The following is a 16,451-nucleotide window of genomic DNA, read 5'->3' on the forward strand; positions in this document are numbered from 1 at the left end:
GTTCTAGTACAAAGTAGTTCTACAATCATTATTTCCTTATGTGAAGAACGATAAAATGATTGTGATTCGCGTCATGATTTCATGAGAACCTGTTTTCGTTTTCTTGCTTTAGTGCATCTGTAAATGTCGGATGCCATTGCCGTTCAATTCATCGCTGCGGGGCAAAACGAAGTGGACGAGTCTTGTTAGTTGTATTTTTTGTTCGATTGCTCTCGGATACGTTGTGAAGTTTTTTGCGTTAAACTAAACCTTTGTTAGTGAATGTCAAAATTCGATTCATCTTGTAACTTTCGGATATTTGATTGTTTGGGTCAAAAGCGTTTCTTTGATGACGACCAAGTTATTCTAAACGACACAATGGCCAGAGAACCTGTCATTATAAATGTCTATGATATGGTAATTCATTTAAAATCATATATTCTTATCTATCCACCAAGGCTAATAAAAGATTTGTGTGCATCATCATTACAGTACTGGATCAATGGCTATACCTCTTCACTTGGATTAGGTGTGTTTCATTCAGGAATTGAAATCTATGGAACAGGTAAACACTTTTCAACTCTAAAATAATGTATGTGATGGCTTGACAATAAATTATAACTCTTCTATTCACAGAATATGCTTATGGTGGTCATCCATATCCCTTCTCAGGAATCTTTGAAATCACTCCTAGAGACGCAGAAGAATTGGGGGAACAGTTCAAATTCAAGTAAAACCAGAATTGTGATTTTTGAGACAGTTGTACAATTATTGTAATATTATCTATTTTATAGGCAAGTCATTCATCTGGGTTACACAGATTTCACTGAAGTTGATGTTCAGCGAATTGTAACAGAACTGGGAAAGGAGTTTAGAGGTGATAAATACCACTTAATGAACCGTAACTGTAATCATTTTTCAAGCGCACTAACAGGGGTATGAAGAAAAGTTATCTGTTAATGTATTTTTATTAAAATTCTAATAAGCTTAAAATTCATATTGCAGATTTTGTGTGGGAAAGAGGTTCCTTCGTGGATAAACCGACTTGCATATTGGAGCACATGTATACCATTTTTGGAAAGGTGTTTGCCTCAAGAATGGTTGACTCCAGTTGCCTTGCAGCAAACAATAAACCAACGAAATGAAAACAATGGTGAACTTCAGCCGAAATAGAAGTGGAAAATCTCTCTTTGTGTCTCGCCCCTTAAAATTTCCCCCCATCGGTATCTCCTGTTCATCGTACTAGTCTTTCCTATTTGCTTTCTTTTGAAATCATCATCATCAAGTCAAAAATGGATTGTACGATCTAGGGAATATTGCACGTCTAGATCACAGCAGTTGTCAGGTTACGCGCGACGATCCATATTATTGCCAATTTATTCCACTTCCATGCTATAACTTAAACTCTTTTCTTCGGACCCAGTTTCTCTCAACTGCCACTGTATGTCTAAAAAATCCATCGTACCATAGACTCACTCGTTCCTCACATATAATAGCGCAATTCAATGAAATCGATGAAATACACAAAAACAAAAAAAGAAAAACATATGATTTTCGTCATTGGAGCGTTGCTAATATAATTTAATCACGTTGGCCAATGTACTCTTGATAAATTTGTTAAGTCTTTTTGGTACAGGATTTTCCCCCCGGTTATTATCTTACGCGTCCTTGGGAAAACCTGTAACCGATTGTATCCAGCAGTTACGGAAAACCGCCAATGAAAATGAACTAAAATTTTTATCTTAAAAATTAGCCCAGTCCACAGTATCGTTTTCAGGTTCATCGCAATAGAATGAACATAGGTTATTAAAAATCGTAAAAAACCTTTTCTTTATTCCATTTTAAAAATTTCATCGAATGGAAAAATAAATCGTAGAAAAAAAGTTCCATTTTCTGTTTTTACAGTACGTTGGCAACGTTGCGCTACTGTGCAGTTTCGTCTGCAAATATTTTTTTATTTGGCAGATTAGAATTGTGTTCCACTTTTGGGAAGATCGCAATCAGTTGACTTTTGTATTTCTTGAATCAATTGGTAAGCTAATTGAAAGATGCATTCTAAAATGTTTGTAGTAAATTAAAAAAAAGACAGCAATTTCCTCATTCAATTTGTTCATAGATAACAACAAAATATGGACAACACCATTGCATTGGCAGCAGCTGCTGTTGTTTTGGTTCTCATTATCATTCTTTTGAACTTTTTGAGCAAACAGTTTGGATCAAGTGAGTTTTAACTCAAAGTCAAGTTGATCATTTATAACAAATATCCATTTCATTTAGAAGAAACAGAAGTTCAAGAACCAGAAGCTCAACAAGAAGTTGCAGCTGTTGGTGGGGTAAGAAGAGCGGTTGCTGCACGAAACAGATTAGGCTTGAGAAATAGAGGGGGACAGAGACAACAACAACAAGATGAACCAAGATTTGCAGGTTTTTGGGCTGTTTATTATGATGAAAAATTCTAAATATTTTCTATATTCGGGTGATTATTAAAACAGGAAACCAAGATAGTGCAGGAGAAGATTCTGAAGATGAGGTAGCATCTTCATTGCTTGATTTGGGTGACATGAAAGTAGGAAAGAAAAAGCTTGCCAAGTTGGAGGCTAAAGCTGAGCGTAAAGCAGCCAGAGAAGCTGAAGAAAGGGAGAGAGAGGAGAAAAAAGCACTTGATCTTGAGAAAGAAAAAGAAAGGAAAAAAATTGAAGAACTGGAAGAACAGGCTGAGAAGGAAAAGGAAGAACAAATCAAAAGAGAAGCAGAAGAGAAAATCCGACGAGAGCATGAAGAATATCTCAAAATGAAGGTGCTTGATTTTTTTCTTATCATTAATTTACCTTTTGTTATCAACTTACTTTCACCAGGCTGCTTTCACAGTGGAGGAACAAGGTTTTGATGCCCAAGAAGAATCGGCGGAAGAAAACTTGTTGCAGAAATTCATTGATTATGTTCACGTATGCAAATTTTATCTTTAAATTAGCGCGTATCAGTTAAAGAAAAATTAAAATACCATTTTTTTTTTTTGGTTTTTAGGAAACCAAAATTGTTTTACTAGAAGAATTAGCTGCTCACTTTCAACTCAAAACAGAAGATGCTATTGATAGGTTGAAAAAACTTGTTCAAGAAGGATCTTTAACAGGTAAAGTGTACTAAAATCCAGTCTGCTTGTATGTCACGTGTTTAAATGTTGTCTCATTAGGGGTTATTGACGATCGTGGAAAGTTCATTTACATCTCCCTTGAGGAAATGGAGGCTGTAGCAAAATTCATTCGCCAAAGAGGGAGAGTTTCTCTTTCAGATTTAGCAGAAAGCAGCAACCAATTGATCCAGATAGGATCAAAAATCCAACCTGCCCAAGCTGAATCCCACTAAAAGTAACTTTGTTCTCATCTATTGGGTTATGGACACTGAAAGATTTATTTTAATTTTGGAATGTACCATTATTCGTTCATCTAAGATGATTTATTGGTAATTAAATCAATAACGTTCATTGAGCACAGTTGGTAAAAATTTTATTATGCAAATTTTAAAATTAAAAAATGTCATGTAATAATTTTTTTTCTTTTTACTTTGTTTCTATAAGCGATGAGTATCAGGAACTAGGGTAAGGAGACAAAAGTCTCCCAAGATTACGTAACGTCGTTAACTGTCCGCTTTATTGATCCCGCACTAAAACAAGGTATGTCCTATCCTATTGTAGATCTAAAGCAGTCCCAACTCCCAAGATACCTATTTTGTATTGCCTCAGTCTAAGTTGCTCAATTCTGGTAGATTTTTTCCAAGCGGTGCATCCACTCATTCCTCTGGTGTGTCAGTTCTCTTGAACATAACCTATCAAGGAAGTGTTGTTACAGGATTCAGATTGATTTTTAAAAGAAATATGGTTACCAAGAGAGGATGAATGGACATTGGTAGTCTATAGTTTCGTGGAACTTGGTTCCTCCATAGGCAACATTACTACTGAAAGTCATTTCAGATTTACTATTTACTGTTAAAAATAGAAATTTTTGTTTTAGAAAATCTTAAAAAAATTTAGGAATGTCAAAGAGTTGTACAGCAAGCATATCTGAAGAAGCATGTTTTGTAAGTGCTCTGAATTCTGTAATAATCCTTATTTGGAGATGTTTTCAGTGTGAAATCAGCATAGTTGACATTAGTCAGAATGGGGATGAAGGACATTGTTTCGTAAATGACAGCTCCATACTCCCAATGTTCATAGTTTCCTTTATCATGTTCAGTGATGTAGAAGTCGTAGCTTTGATAGTCAAATCATATTATTAGCTCAAGCAACAAGATTTAAAAAATGTCAAATCCTTACATTGATGGGTTTAATAATTTAGCATTGTTTAGATCAGAGACAAATTCCCAAACTTGGTGTGGATTTTCTGACACTGAGGTTCCGAAACTGGCAGACTGCCATTTGGCACGAAAAAGAACGTAAGAAATCACTAAAGATACGACTAGTTTAATAATGAGATTCTTTTTCCCACGCATCCGCATTTTTGTCGTTGAAAGCGTCTTCAAATTCTCAAACAATTAAACGCCCATTTGCATGACTAAAACCGGCTTGTTTATGCGACAGGTGGCGTTTGAGTTGTTGACATTTGATACTTCAAAATTTACGCGCCTCATTCAAAATTCAAATTCCATTTTAAAAAAACGGGCGAGTCAGTACTTTTCTAACTGCTACAATTTTTTAACTAATCGATTTCTGTCAGATTTTGTGCAAAAGCTTGTGGTTTTATTTAACGTCACAAGTACGTTGGTGTATTATTCTAACGTTGACTTCGAGTGATCTCGAATGGCAGTTACATAATTTTTGTTGTGCAAGCACCATTTTTGTGTTTGATGTAGGCTAGAGTGCTTTTAATTTTTAATGATCTAATCTTCTTCGTATTCCTCTTCATCTACTAAACCTTCAGCCACCTCTTGATAATCTAGTTCAAGGGCAGCGAGGTCTTCGCGAGCTTCCACGAACTCTCCTGTGTGCAAGGAAATTAGTTGGGGAGTTATCGGTAACGTAGTGAAAATTAGCCCTACCTTCTTCCATGCCTTCGCCGACATACCAGTGAACAAAAGCTCGTTTAGCAAACATCAAGTCAAACTTTCGATCAAGTCTCGCCCATGCTTTAGTTTGTAGGACAAGTTTAGGTTGACAAATTGTTTACACAGTTTTAAAGGAAATACCTTCTGCGATAGCAGTTGTGTTGCTCAAGCAACAGACTGCTCGTGTGACTTGAGCCAAATCTCCATTTGGGATAACAAAGGGAGGCTGATAATTGATTCCAACCTAAAAATTGTCGTGTGTATCAATGCAATGCTAAAATTCCTAAATGAGCTTTTGGTAAATAGAATTGCTTTAGCAACCTTAAATCCTGTAGGACACCAGTCGACAAAGTGTACGGTCTTCATTGCTTTGATTTGCGCTATAGCAAAATTAACATCCTTCGAAAAGAAATGGAAATTTGTTGTTAAGTATCCAGTAAAGAGAAAAAAGAAACAAAACAAGTAAGTTGGTTCAAACCTTAGGCGCTACATCTCCTCGGTAAAGTAGGCAAACAGCCATGTACTTTCCGCTTGCTGGATTACATTTAACCTGTTATTGAATGTCACGTTAAATTGAAACAAACTTTTTTTTTTGCCTTTCCCTAAATATTTGCAGATACTGGATTAACTATACCATTTGATGTCCGGGATCGAAACACGATTTGGTAATATCATCAACTGACATTTTCTCATGATTTGCTCTTCCTTCAGGTGCAAAGGGTGCGTATGTTGCCTGAATACAGTTGGAAATGTATGGAAACGTTATTTGATAGGTAAAAGAGGAACTTTTCATACCAATGGAAAGTGAATTCTTGGATAAGGTACCAAGTTAGTTTGAAATTCACTTAGATCCACATTAAGTGCCCCGTCGAATCTTAGAGATACTGTGATGCTACAATTGCATTTTGAAAGATTTTACTTTGTTTGAGGACCAATTGAATTTTCTCTAAATTACCTAGAAACTAGCTGACTAATAAGGCGATTCAAGTTCGTATAAGTTGGACTCAAAATTTCCAATTGCCGACGACACATATCGTAAATTGCTTCATTGTCAACCATGAAGCTGCACTCACTATGCTCAAGGGTCTATTGAATATTCAATTTAAAAAAAGGCATTCAGGTAAGAATTTCAGTTTAAACTTAGGCGATATTCACTTTACCGTATGGGTATATAGCACACTATTATAAGGCTCCACAACCGAGGTAGATACCTACCAACATAAAAGAAAGGTAAACACTTGTTGTTATTGTGCATTCGCTTATGTTTAGAAATCTACCTGTGGGGCCGGATAGATGGAGAAACATAGCTTAGACTTTTTATTCCCATATTCTAGGGCAATCCGCTCAAGGAGCAATGATGTGAATCCTGATCCTGTTCCACCGCCGTAAGAATGAAATATCAGAAATCCCTGCAAGCCATGACAATGGTCCGCTATTTTTCGGAGCCTATCCACGGTCAAGTCTATGATTTCCTTTCCTACCGTGTACTGTCATAGCAAAGTAATTTACGGACGTAAGGCGAGTATCAATAATTTTTTCTTACGTGACCCCTAGCATAATTATTAGCAGCATCCTCTTTTCCAGATATCAGTTGCTCCGGATTGAAAAGTGAGCGATATGTTCCGGTTCTAACCTCATCTGTGTAAGCCGCAAAATCGGATTAATATTGGAGCATATACCGATGGTCAGTACGAACGCATAAAATGCATTGTGTGGTGTCTAGAAAATTGAATGGTAAAAAAAAAATAGTATACGGATAACGGTAGGTTCCAAATCGACGAAGATTGCTCTCGGAACATGTTTAGCAGCTCCTCTAAATGAAAATGTAGGTGAAGGTAGGGATTAAGGAATAAATTGGTTAATTAAAATTGTAATACGTTTCCATAAAAAATGTGTTGAAGGTATCGTCTGCCAATCCAGGGGATCGGTCTTCTGGTATCTGTCCATCCGCTTCATCATTTCCGCCGCATTTTTATTTAGTAAGTCAATATTAACATTGTTTCTAATCGCATCTTAATTAATAATTACCTCCGATTCCTACAATATCAATTAATATTCATTAGATTTAAGTTCTCTATTTCATAACATAAAAAAAATATTTCCCATGTTCAAGGCAAAAGAGCTCCCAACTATTGAAAAACAAAACATTATTTGACTAAGATTCGTGTCAATTAGAAATGTTTAGGCTACGTCACTTACCACGCGTTCCCGATTTGGACACCAGCCTGGACAGCGCGTTATAGGAATTAAGGTTAGTAATTAAAATGTATTCCGATTTATTTTGACATAAACGTTACCTGTCCGATATGAATGGAAATGCATTCACGTTGCGAATAGACCTAATTAAAATAATTTTAGAGCAACAAGAAAAAACAAATGTCATTTTTTAAAAATCAAGGCAATATTAACTAAAAAATTTTTTCCACCATGGCTTTTAATTTAATTTCAAAAAGCTTATGATACCATGATTTGTAGAGATTGCGTTATACGTAAGCGATTATTTTATCTGAAAACAAGAGAACTTTTTTGTTAAATCTGTCCGCAGTGCGTTCAAGATGTAACTGAAGGACCTGCTTTTCATCTGTTCCGCATTCTAAGGTAAAATTCATACCTCTGTACGTTGCCAGAGCAACGAGAGAATACACAAAGCTGAGAACGGAGGACAAACATTTCAGTCCTAATAATCTATAACAATCCTCCTCAATTATTCAGAAAGTAACGATCGACTCATGTATCATAGGCGCATAATCGGACATGGATAAGCGTACTTGTTGGGTTGTGTGTTTTTCGGATCACCGATTCGTTAAGATTGCCCTCACACAATTTCACAACTTGTTTTTCGATCAAAACTCAAGAAGCTGATTATCAGCTGTTCGCAATACTTCTGTACTTATTTAGCACTCTCATGAGTCATAAAAATAAAGAACCCTATCTAACCACTTCTTCAGCAGTCTCTGCCACTTCAAGACTCAAGAGAAAACAATAGCCCACTTGACTGCAGCATTTTCATTTTGGTGTATCTTATTTAGATTTTGCCTCTCAGACCCAATGAGAGGCGTATCTTTGTCCGTCCGGTTCTATTTTCTTTATTATTTATGATTATAATTGTGTCCATTGATCATCGACACAACTTTTAGCAACACAACTGCATGTGACAACATGACGTAAGCAAAGCAGACGAAAATCGGGGCTTTCGTCATTCATTTGTGTAGATGTCACTGAAATCGATTGTTTTGAAAATCTTCCCTAAAAATCCAGTCACTTTTTATAGTTGTGAAATTCGACCCGTTAAATAAATCGCTCGATTCCTTCTTTACAGCCGGCTTTTAAATGAATTCCTAACACTCAGTTACCGTTGACCCAGAGCCATTAAGGGGGAGGTCAGTACCATTCATCGTGGCAACCTGGGGGCTTGTCAAGTAATAAGTTATCCGAGCAATCGCGATTCCATAAGCATACACGGGAAATTTAGTTCGAACTGATTCCCGGTAGAGGGTTTTTCCCGTGTATGCTTATGGAATCGCGATTGCTCGGATAACTTAGGCTACTTACTTGACTTGCCCCTGATGAGTCAACAATCATCGTTAAGCTAGCTTCAAAAATTACCAATGATTAATAGGTAAACTCGAGTGATTTCGTCTGTAATAACTTGTCGGTGATGTGTTCTATTCCGTGTATATGTTGGATAACCTTAATGTTTTTCATCAACTCACAGTCAGAGTAAACGTGAAAGTCATGCAACCTACCGTCAACTATTTTGTTCAAACTCATTGTATTCTACTGAATGTGTCATCGAAATGATACAGGTAAAAACCAACACTAGCTTTATTTCATGCTAAAACATATATTCTTCTCATGTTTTATTAGGATTAATCTTCATTATCGGCTGTTTCTATTGAACTTGCTAGATCACCGACCCCAGCATGGAACAATCTCTCATTCCATCTTATAGAGAATCTTGGATAACTGATTTGTGGTTTCATGTGTATAAAAGTTCACTTGTCATGTTACTGAACTTTATTAATTGCAGTCTAATATGAATTTTAGTTTTATTTACAGGTTTCTAAATTGGCATGACTGACTATATGAGAAGTTATGTCCTTCCAAGAAAAGGACTTACAGTCAACAAGATTCCTTGTTTGCTAACCCGTTATTGGCTGCTACCCTTGATCTCCCTATTTGTCAACAACAAAAAAAGAGGTTAAATATTGTGATCATGCTATCATCATTGTAAGTTGTGTTTACATTGAATTTAGAGAAGTTGTCATACTAATAGCAATTTTAACGATTGTTTGGTTTCTTATTTAGATGTTGCCTATAAGACCAAATGTGGGGCATCTGGTTATCCCTCCGAAATAAGGCAATGACCACACGTTCAACACGGATCATTCGCTTTGTCATCGAACTTGACTAATTCCATCTTCTGGATTGCTTAGGAAAGCTGATTGGTGTTACCTGTGTAACTTCGTTGTCATGTCACTGAATTTAAATGTTGTTTACATTTTGTTTCTTGATTTAGCCATTTAGGTAATGACCGAGAAGATGCGGCCACATGAACATCATTTAGGCGGCCAGCATCATTCGACTACCCAACCGGCTTCTACTACCCTGCTCTCAACACAGCACGGAGTTTCACCCTTTAGATTTTTGGCTGTTCGCGATGTGTGATGGCGTTTCCTTGGACGAGATGATGATTTTGGCGAGAAAAATATTGCGTGAGTATATACTTAAAACTGTTTAATTATTCTTTTACTTTTTTTTCATGTTTTTTTTTTTCATTAAGGTTCCTAAATTTGCATGACAGACTTTATGAAAAGTTCTTTCAAGAAAGTAAACAAGGTCCCTTGTTTGCTAACCCAATGGCTGCTACCCTTGAATCTCCCTATTTAGCTCCTTACACAGTCTGACACAGTCCCTCTTGATTTGAGGTATTGCTTTTTGTCGCTACAATCTTATTGAAAATTATTGTCATCCAAATCAATGTTCATTCTGCTTACAGGGTAATCCTTCGCTACTGATCATGGACTCCATTGGTGAAACTGAAAACCGACGAGAGAATGCTGTAATCAAAGACTGATAAATTGGGTAGTTAGATTAAATTACAAGTGCATTTCTGGGCTCCCTTCTTTTCTGTGGCCCCGTTTCCCTAACTAACCACTAACCAACGCCCGCCGGTGGTCACTCACTCGCTGTGAAACCAGGAGGAGGGGAGGGCTCTGGTCGAACGGGGACTTGGAAGGCGCATGATCCGACGAAAACTTTTAGAGGGTCATGAGTCTAACCCGGAAGCCTATTATGACTAATCGCTCCCCAGTAAAACTTGCCTCGCACTCTTCTCTCTTCTTCCATTTCCAGGTAATCTCCCTGGATCTACGCCGACACTGCATGTGCGAGTTTTAGCAAGCAATCCGCCACCCAATTTGACAAAGAGTGATAGTTTGTTTTCACGGAAATTTCGTCAGACGGTTACAAAATTTCTAATTCAACAATCTCATGTAGAAATTTGCATCTAGTCTACTGGTACAAATTGTGATTCTTTAAGCTTCATTAATTTAGGGGATGTGTTAAAAGCAACTGTGGGTAGCTAAACAATTGAACTAATCCACTTTTTCTGAATATCTTGGTTTTAGATCACTTTGTTGTTTTTAGATTTTTTTGTGATCTATCTTCAAAATATTCTGAAAAAGCGAATTAGTTCATTTTGTTGGCTACTCACAATTTTTTTAACACATCTCCTAAATAATCAAGCTTAAAGAATCGCAATTTGCACCAGTAGACTAGATGCAAATTTCTACATGAGATTGTTGAAATAGAAATTTTGTAACCGTCTGACGCAATTTCCGTGTAAACAAACTATCACTTTTTGTCAAATCGGGTGGCGGATTGCTTGCTAAAAAGCCTCGCACAAAAAAAATTGTCTTGAACCGGAGGCTCTGTTTAATGAATTGTTTATTTTGTAAGTGTTTCAAAAATAAATGAGATTGACACATATTAACATAGATGAATTTATTCAACAATATCATTTACATATTACAGGTATTTGAGGGGAAATGGGCAGGGGGTTTAAGGAATAGATATTGGTGGAAGGTATGGTGTTTAAGGAATGGATGTTGGTGGAAGTTATGGGGTTTGAGGAATAGATGTGGTTATATAGGTATGTATATGGATGAGATAGACAAAGGATTTTATTTCTACTTTAATCAAACAAACCACGACTTCTTCTAGTTAATGAAAATCAATTGCCCCCTCCCCAATCTCCTTCTCGCTGGTTTCCCAATCGCGAAGGCATGTTTATTATTTGTTCAACGTAAAAATTCCCCGTATTACTATTTTTTTTTTCATTCTCAACATATAAACGGTTAACTTCATAGACGCACCAGCGATTCAACACCAAGGAACTTTTCTGTTCCTTTTCCACATATAAACGGTTAACTGCATAGACACAAATAACAATTAAAACTGGATGTAACTTTTGTGCACAACACCAGCAGTCCGGCACCAAGGAACAGCAACAGCATAACTCGATGCAAAAAATCTTTCACCAGTATAGGCTGCAACAACATGCCATATTGGACTGCAACATCACTGCTACGTAAACATAAACCTATGACCAAAATGAAATTAATGTTTGATCAATGGAAATTTTGTATAAAATTAAAAAAATCACTTCAAATGGAGTTCACCCATATATTCTTTGGCAACACTATCTGATAACTAAAGTTAAAAAAAAAAATTTACACGAAACTAGATTACTCATTTAAGATTTCAATACAAATTCATTTGAAATTTGTAGTGCTCTGCTGCGAAACAAAAACATTCTCCTACAGTATCTGCCTATCTTGTTAACCAATTCCCCTTAAACAATCCATAACTCAATTTACATATGATCAAAGGAAAGAGCTGTTGACATGATGGTTTCCCCGAATGTTAAAATTAAACAATGTAAGTAATTAATTGTAAGTAATTCCATGCATGATACTTCCCAAGTTAGAACTTATAATTTATATCAAATTACCATTTCAAGGAGTCTTCTTGCAGTTCTACTAGATGTCCAACATTTCAGCAACCACAATGCAGCATGATCCAGCGTCAACTCAGATATGACTGATCCCAGAAGACTTGAAGCATGGGACTCTCCCACACTCCAGGACAACATCAGCACCAAAGACTGCATGCAACAGCTCAATTTAATCACACCTTTCACTGGATGACTGCAATGAATCCAAGCACAAATTAGACTGCAACAAAGAAGCGCAGACTTCACCTAGCTATTGAAAAACAAAAACAAGTTACTAACAAGGAACAGAATCTCATTTGACATAACAAAACGACAAAAGTATGAAGTTAAACTATACAATCTCTCAGAATTACCTTGATAAATCTTACAAAGGAATTTGTAGTTGTCAAGTTTTCCAACTTGAAAATAACAAATGTAATCCACATTTCAATAATGGTCTTAATTCATAATTGTAACAGAGAAGCAAAGAGGTCTACTCTCTAGTCATTAACTAAATCTGTAGCGATCAACTATCAGTTGAATGCAAAATAAAGAAAACAAAACAACAAAAAACACAAGATTTCCCAAGTTACAACCAACAATATCAATCAAATTACCAATTCAAGAAGTTTTCCTGCAGTTACACTTGGGATAGCACCAGCTCGATAAACTGCATGCAGAAGCTGTAACTCAACCATGACTCGATCACACCTTTCACCAGCTGGCTGCAACAAAATCACATTAATGATCCTACAGCCATGAAGCTCAGACTTTGTCTTGTTCTAAATTCCTGCAACAGTTGAGCAAAGGGATCTCCATTTTCGACCTGAAAATCAACTAATAAAAGTAAAACCTATTGTATTATTGCAAGGAGATTGATCAACAAAATTACTTTACTAGCTCTGAAGTGTTTCTGCACGAAATGAGACGTACAGCCGTATAGGTACAGCTTAACAATGGCCGACATTTCGGCAAAATGGACACAGTATCGACCCACGTCGTCAGATTATTTGGCCAAGTGAAATTATATGCCAGATTGCCTGTAAATTCAGATAGAAACGTCTACGATTAATTAAATTTAATTAATTCAAACTAGCATTACCATTTCATGGCTGAAAATGTAGATCGACACCGCAATTCCGTAATGAATTTGGAATACACTTTCAGTCAGCGTCTTGGAAACAAATGGCAAATGTTTCGTCCTCAGTCCTCACGAAGACACTCGCGCGACCTGGTGGCTGAGGGAGGGGACAAACCATTTTAGCCACCTACCGACAGCCAAAAGATTCCCTCACGATTACCACGTTTGACTGTACGGAACGGATGGATTGCTTTCCGAACTCTGTTTCCGAAGCTTAACATCACGACTCACGAGAAATTAATAATAATTAGATACACATCATATACAAATAAATCTGATGAGATTGGGGGTATGGTGGTTTGGGGGTGGTGGGTATTCAAATTCACGCCTTTATGATGAATGAATCTTGCTCAAAATATTGTCGACTCACACGGCCGATTCCATATTACTCGGCGAAATTTTGTATGGAATTGATAGTTTTCAGTTTTTCATTTTTCTTCTGAACCATCTAGCGAATTTTAAATAGATAAAAAAAATAGTAGTACATATTTTTTTAGATATCTTTGCTTTTACTTTTTTCATGTAAGTAGGGGAAAATTTGCCTATTCATCGGTGATTATCGCGATTTCTGAAAATTTTGAATCTCAGTAAATTACTTTGTCAATGGGTTGGTTATCTCTTAAGTTATATTAACCAGATCAATCAACACTAATTAGTAATAAATTATTCCAGCAATTAATTAAGCAAAAAATTTTAGAAAGAAAACTGTTAAATTCCACCACCAAATAGCAAATTAACTGTGTTTTATTTTTCAACCTCGACGTTGTGACACCAACGAACGCGCATAGGCCATAGCGGCATACACAACAACGAAAACAATGGAAAGGGAAATAATTAAAAGCAAAATGTCTTGAATTATGAACAATTAGAGAGACAAAAAATCTAATTTCGACTCCCAATTTTTCTGTTTGCTTTTCTCTTTCCATTCATCCATGTTCTCTGTCGTAAGAAGTTCTGAATGTTCGACGTCGAACTGCAACGACATTTCCTTTATTGAGTTGCTATCATTCAACAATAAATCAATTCCCTTTTTGGTTAAAGAATCGCAGTAAGCTAATTCTAATTCTTCCAAATGTTGAAAATCATGAAGCAACGCGGCCGTTTCAAGTATGTCATCCGTAAGTTCAAAACAATCAGTAATTCTAAGACCCCTGAGAGAAGGTGAAGACAATAGCAAAAGTAGGGATTCGGAATTAACAGACGAAAAGGTCACACGCAATACTTCAAGTTTCTTCAAAATCGGATGTTCAACTTTGATTCGTTTCCAACGCACAGAACTGTCCTGTTCTTCAACAGGAATTGCACAGCAAACGCAACTATCAATTGAAAGTGAGTTGAGATTAGGACATAACTCGAAGATAGAATGAAAATCGACATCATTGAAATTTTTAAGTTTCAGGCTCTCGAGAAGATTTCCAGTGGCTTTTAGCAATGGGATCACTCCATCATAAAACGTTACTTCAGGACAAGCAGAAATATGTAGGTGACAAAGACTAGCAACTGACAATAATTCCAACAATTCACTATTAGGAAAACCACTGATCCCCTTAATCTTGACATTGACAATTGAAGGGCAAAGAAGAAGCGCTAAGCCTAAGCTTCCATGTTTATACGGACTAGCGACAGCGATTTCAATTAAGGAATATTTGGGGATCAAGGGAAGGTTATTACTCTCAAACGTTAATTGATGCATGTCACTCAAGACTTCTACAACTAAATCATGACGTAAAACTCTCAAGGACGGCAGGTTTTGAAGAGCGATTTGAATTCCTTTCTTGGTAACGCTAGTTCCCTTAACGCGCAATATCTGGATACATTTGCACTTTCCATTATCCCACATATAATCTATTCTTCCACTATCTTTTCCTGAATGGTAGGCATCACCACACAATCTTTGAATTCCAGCATCAGTCACAGCTGGACAATGACTCACATCCAGCTCCCTTCAAAATATGACATTCTCACATAAATAGAATTATAGACAATAAAAATATTTCAATAGACACTTTATCTACCTTAGATATTTGCAATATGTTCCAAAAACTTCCAAGCTATTATCTCCCACTGAAGTGTATGCAATCTCCAATTTCTCTAATTGCTGGAATTTAGGAAAGCATTGTAGTATGGATGTGTCAATATCAATAATGTTGTCTCTGCACCTCTGAAATTCCATCGATTTCATACCCTGCAACATTTAAAAAATGAGCCCAACTATAAAATTATATTACTAAAACAAGAAACTTAGTTTCTTATTACTGGACATTGGATAGCAGCATGTTTAAGATATCCACGAATCTGAACTTCATTACATGAGGTTAATAGAAGCTCAGTGAGTTGAGAAGAGATAACCCATTTCAAGTGATTACCCAACAAATCATTATAGTCAAGATAGTACATGATTTCCTCCAGAACAAGTATAGCTATAAGCAATAAAATGTGTTGTATTACAGTGAAGTCAATTACGTATCACATTCTATAACTTACGTAGTTGATGTAAAGGACTCGTGCCGAGCTCTGAATCTGATATGGTGTCTGATAGCTTGATTGGCTTCCATGACCACTTATCCATGCGTTGAACAACATGTGCTATCGACAGTTCCAATAAAGTTTTTGGACTTTTTGCTCGAGGCATAATGAAATAACAAAAACAAGTTGTTTTCGAATATTACTGAACAGGCGTTACACGGCTATGTGTAAGTTTAAGTTTTTAAAGCGAAAAAGCAAAACGCCGCTAACGCGTGAAGGTTAACAAAAAAGAAACATTGTCTGCTCTGCTGTAATCGTCTGCTTAACAACATTGCAAGGTTTTCTTTTTCCGACGTTTATTTTTTTAATCAATGGAATTCAATTCACCACCATAAATTTAAAAATAAATCAGCTACAATTAATTAGAATGATTATTTTGTACATTTTACCCTTTTTCAATGAATTATTTAATTGTATTTACCCAGCCCACTCAGCTGACTGGCAGCCACCTGTCGGTAAAGAACCGAAGATGCGGTTAAGAACCGAAGAAGTAAGAACCCTTGCGTGCCGTCCGGTCGTTATTATCAAAATCGGAGAGAAAAATGCACGGCAATAAAAATAGCTGAAACCTTCATGGAAATCAATAATGACGAGTGTTGTCTGCGTTGTAAGTTTTTGAATCCACTCAATACAATTTTCGGCCGTCACGCGTAACTGTAACCCATACGCGGTGAACTATTGTGTATAAGCGACTTTGATAACTCTGTTTATGCTTAGCATTACTCTGCTTTAGTCTTTAAAATTAAAGACATTTTATTTTATTTTTTGCTT

At 36.4% G+C, this 16,451-nt stretch overlaps 5 protein-coding genes and 2 long non-coding RNA genes across 12 annotated transcripts; 3 read left to right on the top strand and 4 right to left on the bottom strand.

The window, feature by feature from the left end:
• Positions 1-115: 115 nt before the first annotated feature.
• On the top strand, positions 116-1,523 carry LOC124200314 (deubiquitinase DESI2-like). The gene is made up of 5 exons (XM_046596513.1): positions 116-396; positions 472-544; positions 616-709; positions 774-915; positions 985-1,523. Exons 1-5 carry the CDS (start codon positions 262-264, stop codon positions 1,150-1,152), a joined length of 612 nt encoding a protein of 203 aa, XP_046452469.1. The 5' UTR covers positions 116-261; the 3' UTR covers positions 1,153-1,523.
• Positions 1,524-1,863: 340 nt separating this feature from the next.
• On the top strand, positions 1,864-3,465 carry LOC124200312 (DDRGK domain-containing protein 1-like). Of its 2 annotated transcripts, none has more exons than XM_046596511.1 (7): positions 1,864-2,011; positions 2,096-2,199; positions 2,260-2,403; positions 2,472-2,776; positions 2,835-2,924; positions 3,004-3,109; positions 3,170-3,465. In XM_046596511.1, exons 2-7 carry the CDS (start codon positions 2,109-2,111, stop codon positions 3,340-3,342), a joined length of 909 nt encoding a protein of 302 aa, XP_046452467.1. In that variant the 5' UTR covers positions 1,864-2,011; positions 2,096-2,108; the 3' UTR covers positions 3,343-3,465. The 2 variants fall into 2 exon arrangements, with proteins under 2 accessions (XP_046452467.1, XP_046452466.1); XM_046596510.1 differs by having other exon boundaries at positions 1,865-2,011; positions 2,257-2,403.
• LOC124200313 lies at positions 3,418-4,548 on the bottom strand. The gene is made up of 4 exons (XM_046596512.1): positions 4,289-4,548; positions 4,026-4,225; positions 3,859-3,958; positions 3,418-3,801 (listed from the first exon to the last, which is right to left on the bottom strand). Exons 1-4 carry the CDS (start codon positions 4,468-4,470, stop codon positions 3,729-3,731), a joined length of 555 nt encoding a protein of 184 aa, XP_046452468.1. The 5' UTR covers positions 4,471-4,548; the 3' UTR covers positions 3,418-3,728.
• A 155-nt stretch (positions 4,549-4,703) lies between these two features.
• On the bottom strand, positions 4,704-8,327 carry LOC124200311 (tubulin alpha-1C chain-like). Of its 2 annotated transcripts, XM_046596508.1 has the most exons (19): positions 7,587-8,327; positions 7,480-7,522; positions 7,314-7,355; positions 7,216-7,241; positions 7,120-7,145; positions 7,045-7,053; positions 6,894-6,966; positions 6,771-6,829; positions 6,560-6,654; positions 6,294-6,503; positions 6,177-6,227; positions 5,972-6,102; positions 5,812-5,908; positions 5,651-5,749; positions 5,495-5,566; positions 5,338-5,415; positions 5,158-5,260; positions 5,011-5,097; positions 4,704-4,952 (listed from the first exon to the last, which is right to left on the bottom strand). In XM_046596508.1, the coding sequence occupies exons 2-19, from the start codon at positions 7,480-7,482 to the stop codon at positions 4,852-4,854; spliced, it is 1,362 nt and encodes a 453-aa protein (XP_046452464.1). In that variant the 5' UTR covers positions 7,483-7,522; positions 7,587-8,327; the 3' UTR covers positions 4,704-4,851. The 2 variants fall into 2 exon arrangements, with proteins under 2 accessions (XP_046452464.1, XP_046452463.1); XM_046596507.1 differs by having other exon boundaries at positions 7,480-8,327.
• Positions 8,328-8,641: 314 nt separating this feature from the next.
• LOC124200315 lies at positions 8,642-9,584 on the top strand. Its single transcript, XR_006877253.1, has 5 exons — positions 8,642-8,822; positions 8,925-9,001; positions 9,076-9,246; positions 9,325-9,475; positions 9,536-9,584. It is a non-coding gene; the product is annotated as an uncharacterized LOC124200315 (long non-coding RNA).
• Positions 9,585-11,562: 1,978 nt separating this feature from the next.
• LOC124199289 lies at positions 11,563-13,206 on the bottom strand. 4 transcript variants are annotated; one of them, XR_006876778.1, is made up of 5 exons: positions 13,116-13,206; positions 12,911-13,053; positions 12,631-12,839; positions 12,032-12,284; positions 11,563-11,620 (listed from the first exon to the last, which is right to left on the bottom strand). It is a non-coding gene; the product is annotated as an uncharacterized LOC124199289 (long non-coding RNA). The 4 variants fall into 4 exon arrangements; XR_006876775.1 differs by having other exon boundaries at positions 12,631-12,850; XR_006876777.1 differs by having other exon boundaries at positions 12,906-13,053.
• Positions 13,207-13,880: 674 nt separating this feature from the next.
• LOC124200040 lies at positions 13,881-15,924 on the bottom strand. Its single transcript, XM_046596121.1, has 4 exons — positions 15,639-15,924; positions 15,411-15,574; positions 15,170-15,339; positions 13,881-15,097 (listed from the first exon to the last, which is right to left on the bottom strand). The coding sequence occupies exons 1-4, from the start codon at positions 15,784-15,786 to the stop codon at positions 14,020-14,022; spliced, it is 1,560 nt and encodes a 519-aa protein (XP_046452077.1). The 5' UTR covers positions 15,787-15,924; the 3' UTR covers positions 13,881-14,019.
• Positions 15,925-16,451: the final 527 nt, after the last annotated feature.

Source organism: Daphnia pulex, chromosome 8, assembly GCF_021134715.1.
Source record: "Daphnia pulex isolate KAP4 chromosome 8, ASM2113471v1".
In the NCBI taxonomy this organism is placed as follows: domain Eukaryota; kingdom Metazoa; phylum Arthropoda; class Branchiopoda; order Diplostraca; family Daphniidae; genus Daphnia; species Daphnia pulex.